This window comes from Alosa pseudoharengus, unplaced genomic scaffold (genome assembly GCF_046254945.1).
Source record: "Alosa pseudoharengus isolate Yale_2024_CS ecotype anadromous, Long Island Sound unplaced genomic scaffold, YU_APseudo_1.1 YU_APseudo_1.1_scf_16, whole genome shotgun sequence".
Taxonomy (NCBI): domain Eukaryota; kingdom Metazoa; phylum Chordata; class Actinopteri; order Clupeiformes; family Clupeidae; genus Alosa; species Alosa pseudoharengus.
The window spans coordinates 24,655,921-24,667,046 of record NW_027468630.1 but is presented as its reverse complement, the minus strand read 5'-3'; the positions used below and the strand labels follow the sequence as shown (position 1 = coordinate 24,667,046).

Genomic DNA, 11,126 nt, shown 5'->3' with positions numbered 1-11,126 from the left:
GACAGGCGTTACACCATCATCCGTGCTACAAGGACCCGTCGCAGCTCTGAATAAGGTTTTATACCAACACCGTTTGGATACACGTCAACTTTCAACACAAGACGAGGCATTAATCGCGGCGTGTCTTTTTTGACAGGTTTGGTCGGTATATAGAATTGTTCTTTGAGTCTATTTACCGCAAACTCCGCTGATTTAAGATCATATATGCAAGGTGTACATTTAGATGTCCCCTGCAGCTACGGGCGGAATTGAGGTTTCTCTGATCTTTGGAGCAGCACCCTTGGGAGGACAGAGGTGCGCTCAGTGGAACAAGGGGCAAATTGAACCTTTCCGCGCTGCGCAAGTCTCCGCCGCATACACCCTACAGAGGACCGTGGATCGAGGGGATTTGGGGAGGTGGAAACTTATTTGTAGACTACACTTATTCCACTGGATCGATCTTTTTAAACAAGGAAGCACCTAATGTTGCTTACAGAGGTGCAGTTGTACTTCATCTATTTATCATCACACTGGGATTCCAAAGCTCCTCCGGGATTCTTTGTATAAGAAGACTGGCGGGGCTTTCTTCGGCGTTTCTCGGGGCTTCAAACTGTGGAAACAGGTGTATTCGAGCAAGTCAAGATGTCTTTGCTACCTTCAAGGTCCATCTACGTGTAAGGATTCCATTTTTTAATTCCTTTCGATTCCTAAGTCTCGTACATTCTTGCCAATAGAAGTCGCTAAAAGCCAGCTTTCTGATGCCGACAAGGTACATATTTATTCAGTGTAATTAGGCCTACTCGTGATTTACCCCTCCTGTTCTCTCTCTTCCCCGTCCCTTCAGGTGTTTACATTTTCTGGTCCTCTACTTCCAGCTGCAGGTAAGCCTGTCAATTCTTTCAATTTTGCGGTTGTGCCGGGAGTAACGCATTCGCATTGTTTTTGTGCATGCATCCGACATTCGTGACCTGTATACTATAATAATCTGAGTTTAATTGGAAATAAAATTGATTTAAATAATATCATTAACACTTTCAAAAAAGCCTAGCAAGCACTTTGTAGATATTCTGGGATTTTCATGGTAGTCTATATAGTCACCAAGTTTGTTGTAATTGAATCATCATTGGACAAATTAAATAAGATTTTATATGCCGTTTTTGTATGCGGTTCTGTTAGTCAGACACTATTAGCCTACTACACTTACAGTACAAGGAGAAGTAAAACTAGCACAACATGTTAATGTTATTTAAAAATGGGCGCACTGGGTTTACTCGAAAATCTTTCGTTTGTGCGTTTACGCGCGAGTAGCCTATTGGACAAGTAATCATTCTAGATAGTCAAGTTATCATCATATATTTAGTATTTGTAAATGTTCTTTGCCCAAAATAAATGGCAATATGGCCATGACAGTTTCAAATGATCATGTAGGATTTCTTGAGATATCACTATCACTAATATTGTGAGTTAATACAGTTATGAATTAATGCAGTAACTTTATTCGAGAATATGTAGAATATGCATGTATTCTAGACAGGGCAGTCGCGACAATAACAAGTATCCCAAAAGCCTGCAATTCTTCAAAATATGGTCTTAATGTGACATTTAGTCAAGATGCCACAATATGTGTGGTAGACATTTTGTTTTGAAATTAAAATGATTTTCAATAATTCTTTTTTATTAATTGTATTCTTCATTAGGATAGCTATTTGAAACCTTCTCCAGAGTATGAGTGGGAGCCCTGTAACCATAATAAAAATAGTTGTTTTCCTCCAGAATGGTTAAAAGACAACCTGTAAACCAAATAATGAATCTTTAACACCAAACCATGAGACCAATGACAAAATACCCATATGTACATGTACAAGCACACCTCGGTGACAGACTAATTTTCCATAGCAAATGGGTCAAGGCCATGTCATTATAAAACCTTGCATTAGTATCTCATAATAAAAGGGCCATCTACAAAGACACCCCTCAAATAATGAACAAAAGCCTTGATTTGAAGAAAATGAGACACAACTGGGTTATGTAACGCTATGTGCTCAGTTTGTTCCAAAGGAGTTGGCACAAACAACAGCGTAGTGTAGGCCGTCTGATTTCTCTCCCTTTGTGCCAGTAATTACAATACTAGTGCTTTAATTGCAGCTTTCTGCCTGGTCAGATAGGCCATATAGATGTGTCCTTCCACATGCCTGATTGCTCTCATTGAGCTTTGCTATGGGTGCTTCAGTTGGGGGCTTTTGTTTGTATTCACATTAAACAAATAATAATAATAATAATAATAATAATAATAAAAAGATTTCTGTTGTTTGGTTCTAAAATGAATGGGAGAAGATTTTGAGCAAAATGGTGAGTCTGCTTCTTAAACTTTGTAGGGCCGCTATGCTGGCTTAGGCCTCTCTGAGGCAGAGAACGCGTTGAGCTTCTTAGCAGGGATAGTGCCAATCGTTTGAAGTTCCAGTGATATCCATTTCGCTATGTTGTCTTTGAAGAGCGACAGCTTGATAAAAAAATGGGGGGGGGGGGGGAGCGTTTCACATGGCTTTAACCTTAGCTCTCTGCATAGGCTTGCCTTTTTCCTTTTCTTGTTGAGATGCAACTGTCTACGAAACACACCTCTGTGTTTGTTTAGAGATGGGGAGATTTTGGTACAAATCCCTCAGAAGTGAAGTTTTCTTTTTTTCCCTTCCCCGACTTCTATCACTCGCTCTTGTGTGGGCTGGAGATGAGCTGGGGGAAATAGCCAGAATCTTGATAGGGTCCTGCACAGAGAGGCCGAGGGTCTGAAGCTGGCTGGGTGTCCGTCGCAGGGCTGTTGTTGATGGGCTGTGGATGTTATGGCTCTTGCCGTTGGCCGTGTGTTTTCTTGCGCTAAGGAAAGTTGTTTTGCTCTCAGTAAAAGGGGATCATGTATGTGTGGAGGTGCTGGTAGTAAAGGGATCATGTATGTGTGGAGGTGCTGGTAGTAAAGGGATCATGTGTGGAGGTGCTGGTAGTAAAGGGATCATGTATGTGTGGAGGTGCTGGTAGTAAAGGGATCATGTATGTGTGGAGGTGCTGGTAGTAAAGGGATCATGTATGTGTGGAGGTGCTGGTAGTAAAGGGATCATGTGTGGAGGTGCTGGTAGTAAAGGGATCATGTATGTGTGGAGGTGCTGGTAGTAAAGGGATCATGTATGTGTGGAGGTGCTGGTAGTAAAGGGATCATGTATGTGGAGGTGCTGGTAGTAAAGGGATCATGTATGTGTGGAGGTGCTGGTAGTAAAGGGATCATGTATGTGTGGAGGTGCTGGTAGTAAAGGGATCATGTATGTGTGGAGGTGCTGGTCGGACAAAGGCCAGATAAACGTGTTTCTGTTTGAAGACTTATCCACAAAAAAGGAAGTTTCTTGTCTGCAGTTTCCCAGCTGTATGTTTCAAAGCTGGATTTGGATTTGTGGATGGATTTATGTGACAATTTAATAAATACATATTAATAGCTAACAAAGTGTTTGTGTTGCATTGCAAGCCAATTTCAAAAACCCTTAACACCTTTTTTGTATGGAGTAATCTTATTTAACAACTAGTTTGTGGAAAAAGTGGAAGTACATTCACCCTCACGCTAGATTTTTTTCCTCCTCCAGCATGAACACATTTCCCCCTCTCAGTCACTAAATGTCATTAATTTGCTGAGGTTAAAATAACACGGAGTCAGAGTATGTAATGTGTATATAATTAGCCACCCGAGAGAGGCCACATAAAAGCCCATTACTATGTAATTACTGCTCGATACAGCAGGGGAACTGGAGATTGGCTCGAATTGAGATTCCAGGGGCTTTGAAAGTATACCTTTCTTCCCCATTCCTCCGTACATGGCATGGATGACAGACTTGCAGACATGCTTTGGGATGACTGGAAGTTTTTTTTTTTTTTTTTTCTCTTTTTTTCATTCTTGGTTCTCAGGTAGCTGGAAGGAGAGGGCCAATGAAGACAGACATAAAGTGAGAACTTTCTGAATGGGAGTGTGTGTTATGCTGAAAGAATATGCTCCCACGAGCGTGCGCGTCTGTGTGTGTGTGTGTGTGTGTGTGTGTGTGTGTGTGTGTGTGTGTGTGAGAGAGAGATTTATGAGCCGGATTCTATCCTGGGGCAGATATTTGTTTGATGATAGTGTAACGGGTCTGGATGCTTCAGGTGTATAATTGCTAGTGGCTTGCTGTTGGAAACGGAGTAGTGGTTTCACAACTTGTCTCCTGGCACCTCCTGCTCACCTGCCTGCCTGCCTGCCTGCCTGGGCTCGGAATAGCACCCGAGAGAAACATGTCCCAATCATGCTCCATTTCCCTTCAATGCAACCAGAGCCCTCGCATGAGCTCCGGGGCTTTGGTGCCATGCAGAAGGGCTCACTGGTTTAAGTCTAACATTTGTTATGTAATGGTTGACTGTAGACGATCTGTTTTTAGACGAGGGGGATGGATGACTGAATTGAAGAGTTAGGTCCCTTAAGACCCTGGCGTGTCTCAGACTATTTATGGCGGATTTTTTTGTTTGTTTGTGTGTTTCTTCAGGAATCCCAGCAGACCGCGCCTGACTTCCGGATCATCATCGAGAACCACACCAAGAACCCGGACGAGCTGAGCCGCAAGCAGACGCGCAGCTACCAGCTCTACAGTCGCACCACTGGCAAGCACGTGCAGATCTTGGGCAAGAAGATCAACGCCAACGGAGACGACGGGAGCAAGTACGGTACGGGAGCGTCGCTGTGTCACGTCTAGTAGTCTACATGTCGTCTCTTTTGAGCGTTGCTGTGTCACGTCTAGTAGTCTACATGTCGTCTCTTTTAAGCGTTGCTGTGCCACGTCTAGTAGTCTACATGTCGTCTCTTTTAAGCGTTGCTGTGCCACGTCTAGTAGTCTACATGCCTTTTTTATGCGTTGCTGTGCCACGTCTAGTAGTCTACATGCCGTCACTTTTGCCATGAATAATGCCACCATGCCAAACAGCAGCAGGCACAAATGGTGTACGTGCCAGGTGACCTTTCTCTGCACCAGTTTAGTAGAGCTCTGTTGCCAGGCTTATCCTGCTGTGTTGGTTTATGCCATTGGGGAATGGCATTCTGGGATATCATATGTAGGAGTGAGTGCTCTAGCAGCACTGCTGGCCTTATTCAGTGAGGTTGGATCAGGTGAACACTGAGGTTTTGTGGCAGTCGTCCATTTCATGTTACACTAAGCGGTGTTGACTGCGTCAGCCACACAGAGCAGGCTGGCTAGGAGTTACTCATGGCAGCTGCGTGTCTGTGCCCAGGGTGTCCCACTAGTGTTGGATGAGCGACCTTTGGTATGCGCGAGGCATTGTTGCTCAGCTCATTGAATGGTAGCAGATGTGTGGCGCTAGCCTGGCGTCGTCTGATGCAGTCTGGGTTAAGCAGTAGCTTTTTTTTATTATTGTGTTTATGAAGTGATAATTCTGTGTCTATTGCTGCTGGAAACATTACACACACAGCTACTTCACAATTGAATGATGTGCTTGTGAACTATATGACATGTTACTAGAGTTTCTGTCTGAAAGTTATACGCTATCTGGGATAACATAATTTATCCTGCTGTTTGAGGCAACAGAGGTCCTTTTGATTATCCTTGGCTTAAATGATGCTTAAAGGATAGAAAGGATTCCTCACACAGTATTAGTTTTAATTGAGAGGTTGTCAGGTATTAATCTCCACATTAAGGCCAAACTTTAGTCACCTCAGTAAGAATAATGGGAGACTTAAAACTGCTTGTAATATGATTTAATATGCCCAGCAAAGCACTCTACGTGGTGGAGAGTCTGTATTTTGTGGTTGATAATTGATCTCTTTTGCTTGTAACAACACTGCAAAAGGTTAAGCTCTGACACCGTGTTGCCTGTGGACTAGGCCTCAGAGTGGGTGGGTGATGGTGTTGAGGCGGCCTCTCACAGGTGTACTTCAGCACACTTTGGATGCAATGCAATTGTGCAGAATGGCTCTGCATAGTGTGCCAAGCACAAGCCAGGGGTCTCCCAGCTCTCTGACCCCCGCCCCCCCCCCCCCCCACCACCACCACTTCCCCATCACCTCTCCCATTTGTATTCCTAACAACATGGCTCCAATGCACGGCCTTTGCATATGTTTCAGCTTTCATCTCTGCACAGTTCTCGCCAGAGAGAAAGATCGGTTCTCACGTCCATTGACGGAGGCACTCCGCTGAAACTGGTTCTCCCACTCACTGGTCTCTGCTTGGTGTTTTTGAGGGGGACGATTTCAGTGACCCCCCCTCCACACACACACACACACACACTCACACTCACACACACACACAGAACCCTCTCCACCCTCCCCTTCTCCTTTGAACAATGCTGAATAGCCCTGTGTGTTAAACAAATGGATCATCTTAACTTTTTGATTGAGTGAGCACAGACTGAAGGCAACTTGAAACCCAATCCCAAGGGATCTTAACCGCTCCGAGAAGCTTGGCAGATCCCTTCTCCAGAGCCGAGTGGGGAAACAAAGGTGACTAAACAGGAGAAAAAAGGAGGGAAGAGAGAGGGAGATAGAGAGAGAGAAGGAGAAAGAGAGACTGTGAGAAAGAGGAGGGCACCTTAAACCATGCCTCCCAGCTGACTCTGGCCTGTATGTAGTCCCACTGTGCCAGATCAGCCCCAGACCTGGGCCACGTCCCCACCAGCGTCTGGGCATCAGTTCTGGACGCCACGCTGCTGGGCAGGCGGGCATTCTCTGGTGCTCTCTGCTCTCATTCATCTGCAGCTGTCCTCATATTACCAGCCATGTTTTACGCCAGCTGTTTCTCGGTGCTTCATCCGTATAAATAATTACACTGAGCGGGCCATTCTAATAGCTTTAAAGCCCATTAAGTGCGGCTCCTTTTCCCTCGCGTATTGCTGTGATGTGTGGTGGACGAGGTGAGCAGATCATTACCGTCCTCCGAGCCAGTGCGTTGCAGGAATGTCTCTGGAGCCATTAGTAAAATGTGTTTGGTCTCTCTCTCTCTCTCTCTTTCTCTCTCTCTCTCTCTCTCTCTCTTGTGCAGCCCTGCTCGTCGTTCAGACCGAGTCGTTCGGGAGCCGGATTCGAATACAGGGAAAGGAGAGTGGCTACTTCATCTGCATGAACAAGAATGGGAAAATTATCGGAAAGGTACAAAAACGCCTCTGAATCTGTGTGTGTGTGTGTGTGTGTGTGTGTGTGTGTGCGTGCGCATACATACCCTTGTACAAAAGGAAACACCCTTTATAAATCATTATAAGCCATGATTATGGACTTTCTCTCCATTTGAAAGAGGTGGCGTTACGCAATCTCCTCTGTTTGTTTGGCTTCCAATACACCAATTATATTATGTTCACTGCAGTTATGAGGTCAATGCATTGAGGCCTCATTAGTACTACATTAGACATTAGTCACTGGTCAATACTCGTGTAGCATCACTTTATCTGTGGCTACTGTAACCTGACCGACAGTGCGCTAGTCAAGGAGAGACACGGATAGATTTGTTAATGCAAAACAAAGTAGACACTAATTGCAGGGTAAAGTGCGTCACAGATGTCCAGACAACCACAAAAGAAGCACAAGGAAAAGATTGTTATGTTGATGTCTCGTCATCATGTGTCGTCATCATCTGTCACTCGAGTCAAAACAGTATTTTCTTTCATATGGACCAATCTTCCATAATATAATGTAAACAGCACTGTCTATATAGTCCAATGCTGATGGTGTGTGTGTGTGTCTGTGTGTGTGTGTGTGTTTGTGTGTGGGTACCCTCAATTTGGAAATGAAACTACGTATGAAAATTTTCAGCTGGCTGGCCCTTGGTGAAAACGTCTTGTTTTGTTTCCATACTGTAGTGTTCACCACACCGCAAACACGTTTTGATACGGAAAGAAAAACACCCACTTTTTTCTCTCTCATTGTGGCCAGTGCATTCCATCTCCCACTGCCTTGTTTGATACAGACTAAAAATACTAGCTGGGTCACAATTTCAGGGCCCTCTTGGCACGAGCCCGTGTGTATGCAGGGGCCTGGACTGATCTACAATGTATACATAAGGCAGGAATGAGGTCTCAAGCAGTAAGGATCTGTGTTAACAGCACATACCGCCTATTGCACAAGTCATTGAAATGCCTTGGGTAGAATTTCTCAGGAGACCAAACTAGCGTAGGCACCTTTGGCTCAGCTGAAATCAAGTGGAAGATTGATGTCTGCCTGTATCTCAGTGTCCATATCCCATTAGTCTGATGCACTTGTTTCTCTGGCCACATTCTAGATTAAAGGTAGATTCTATCTAGAACAATCACTCTTAGCCCATTCTGTGGGTTGTCTTCAGACGTTGGCTGTTTACCTTTCTACGTGTTTTAAATCAAGCGAAGTCTCATTGCCTCATCCCCCATTACTTATTTTAAATGAGACGGGAGGGCTTGGGCGATTGTGTTAATCAAGGTCTTGAGAAGAGCAACAACAGGTGGTAACCGTCTAACGTGCTGCTCTGCCCCAACCCCTTTTCTTCTCTGTGCAGCGCGAGGGGTCGAGCCAGGAGTGTGTCTTCGTGGAGGAGTTTCTGGAGAACAACTACACAGCGCTGGTCTCGGCCCAGTACAAAGGCTGGTACCTGGGCTTCAACCGCAAGGGCCGGCCCAAGAAGGGCTCTCGGACGGCACAGACGCAACAGGAAGTACATTTCATGAAACGCTCCCGCCAGGGCAAAGTGGACCCTCTAGAGGAGTTCCGTTTCACCACAGTAACCAAACGGACGCGAAGGGCAAGGCGCTTAAAACCCAACCCCAAGACGAACTGACACCAGTGATAGTCAAGCATGCACTGTTTCCAAGGAAATCTGCTCTTGCCTTAAACGACTTAAAGACTATTGTTATAAAAAAAGATGGATATGGGAAAAAAACAATTAAAAAAAAAATCAAAGATGTTTTATTTTTATATTTCAGGAGCATTGAATATCTCCCAACTGTTGAATGTTTCTGGATTGTTGTAATTGTTATAATGTGACTGCGTTGTTATTTATACTGGGCAAACTAAGGAGGACAACACAAATCTAAAATCTCCCGCTTCGACAAGTTTACAGCAGAAGGCCTCTTTTTAGGCTTTGGGATGGAGAAGAGTGTCAAGCATGAAAACGTCACACAAAATCAAAACAACCACAAAAAAACACCTGTTTGTTTAATTTGTGTTTTTTCTGAGTCAACAAGGATCCAACATTTTCCACTGGAACTCGGACACTACAGAGGTGGAATCGAAGACAGACTACAGTAGCTTGTGACCCACTCTCCTTAGGAAAAGGCACAGCTTTGAGTGCAATATTTTGAAGGCCCCCCCTCACCCTCCACATCTCCACTTTCCAACCCCCCACCCCCCCACCCCAATGGACGGCCTGCTGGGCTTCCTGCACCTCTCTCTCTCCATGGATATGTTCCTCTGGACATGCAGACTCACGGCGCATTCAGGATAGAATGTGCTGAACACTCTGGGGACTCAGATTGATCTGTGTCTTTGGTACGACCTCGGATTCATTTGAGAGCACTGACCGCAACAACACGTCCAGCCTGTGGTCAGTGTTGACTGTCATCCTGCTCAGACACACAAAGGGGACGGCTGGAGTTGAAACGACTGAAGAACTTGTGTCCTTGTAGATGTAATTTAACGACACATTGACCTGGCAGGTCTGGACATGGTGGTCAGACACAGTAAGAGCTTAGTCACTTACTTACCGGCACTCGCCAAGTTGTGTATCCCCCTTCATAACATCAAAAATGTATGACAGTGCACTATGCCACCATTCTCTCTGCCCTCTCCTGCCAAATTATCAACAATATAACATTTAACTTAATCACTTCCCTTTCGGATAAACACCTGACAACTACCTATTTTAAGGTGGCAGTCTTCATCCTTATAAATGTCTTTACTAAAGTAAGTGTCTGAAGTAAGTGAGACCTCTCAAGGCTGGTCGGGTCATTCGTCTGGTCACCCTGTGCCCTTTAGATCTGTGTCTCGGAAAGATGGTTAAGACATTCCCTAGCCCTCCAAGCCAGTAGGACTGACCCCCTAATCTACTGAGTGTTCATTCAGTGGTTTAAAAAGAACCAGAGCTGTTTAGACTCAAGACTTCCATCACTTAGAGCGAGGGCCTTATCCCCTCTGACAGGAAGAGCTGTAGTCTGTATATTTGTCACCTGTCCCTTGGACAGGATTTGTACAAGATACTACTAACAACATGACACATTTATGAATTTAAAAATGTATGCAAAAAAAGTAATTTTATGACTATTATAAAATATTTATTGCCTTTCTCTGTAAATACAACTTGATGAATTTATTTGACCTCTGTTAATAAAAAAATGAACTATATTTAAAACATTTTATGTGTTGGCCTAAGGCTATGCTGCAGTGGCTGTCAGTGCGATGAACAAAGCACCTTATCAGAAATATCTCCCCATTTGGAGGTTTATGTCAAACACATTTTTGTTAGATTCCTTTGGACTGTGTAGAATATTTTATGGACAGGCCATGAACAGGCTCCTGAAATTTATATCTTAGTAGTACAGTCTCTGGAACACATATTTTTCAAGCAGCCAAGTTATGCGCCTTTCATATACAAATCCGAGAGTGTGAACCTATTCGCTCATGGTGCCTTGTGGAGGTGATCCTGGAGAACTATGCAGAATTGCAGCATCACCCAAGCAGCAGGCTTCCGTTGAAATGGAAACACACTGATAGCGCTGGGGTGTTTATTATATCTAGACAAATCTGTGTGAACAGGGAAAACATGACACAAAAGACTTTTCTCTTAAAAACATCCTGTATACTCCGCACAGAAATACCAGCTATGTGCCTAAACATAGCTTGTAATCATACAAAAATGCTCTTATGCAGAAAGGGTCATTTTGTAATTACAGAAGAATATCTTTTCATGTTTATGTTTAATTGTGAGTCACTGTGAATGTGTGCAAAGATAGTTTGCCTTTTCTGATATCCTATGAATGTTTTACACGCAAAGAGAAACCAAAGCACACATTTAGAGATATGAACAATGGCACTGATATGACCTCTTACTTGGCATTGAGGAATGCAGCATACATATTTCACATTGTAATTCATGTTTTCTAACAGCTGAAACATATTTTAG

The 11,126-nt window shown here is 44.1% G+C and overlaps 1 protein-coding gene across 1 annotated transcript; it reads left to right on the top strand.

The window, feature by feature from the left end:
* Nucleotides 1-10,277, top strand: fgf24 (fibroblast growth factor 24). The gene is made up of 5 exons (XM_076288171.1): nucleotides 1-653; nucleotides 824-860; nucleotides 4,527-4,704; nucleotides 7,029-7,135; nucleotides 8,508-10,277. Exons 1-5 carry the CDS (start codon nucleotides 622-624, stop codon nucleotides 8,784-8,786), a joined length of 633 nt encoding a protein of 210 aa, XP_076144286.1. The 5' UTR covers nucleotides 1-621; the 3' UTR covers nucleotides 8,787-10,277.
* Nucleotides 10,278-11,126: the final 849 nt, after the last annotated feature.

Excerpts from the sequence above, each read along its gene's own strand:
- fgf24 (XM_076288171.1), top strand. The coding sequence starts at position 622 with ATGTCTTTGCTACCTTCAAGGTCCATCTACGT. Across the intron at positions 654-823 it reads CCTTCAAGGTCCATCTACGT|GTGTTTACATTTTCTGGTCC; the intron begins GTAAGGATTCCA and ends CCGTCCCTTCAG. Across the intron at positions 4,705-7,028 it reads AGACGACGGGAGCAAGTACG|CCCTGCTCGTCGTTCAGACC; the intron begins GTACGGGAGCGT and ends TCTCTTGTGCAG.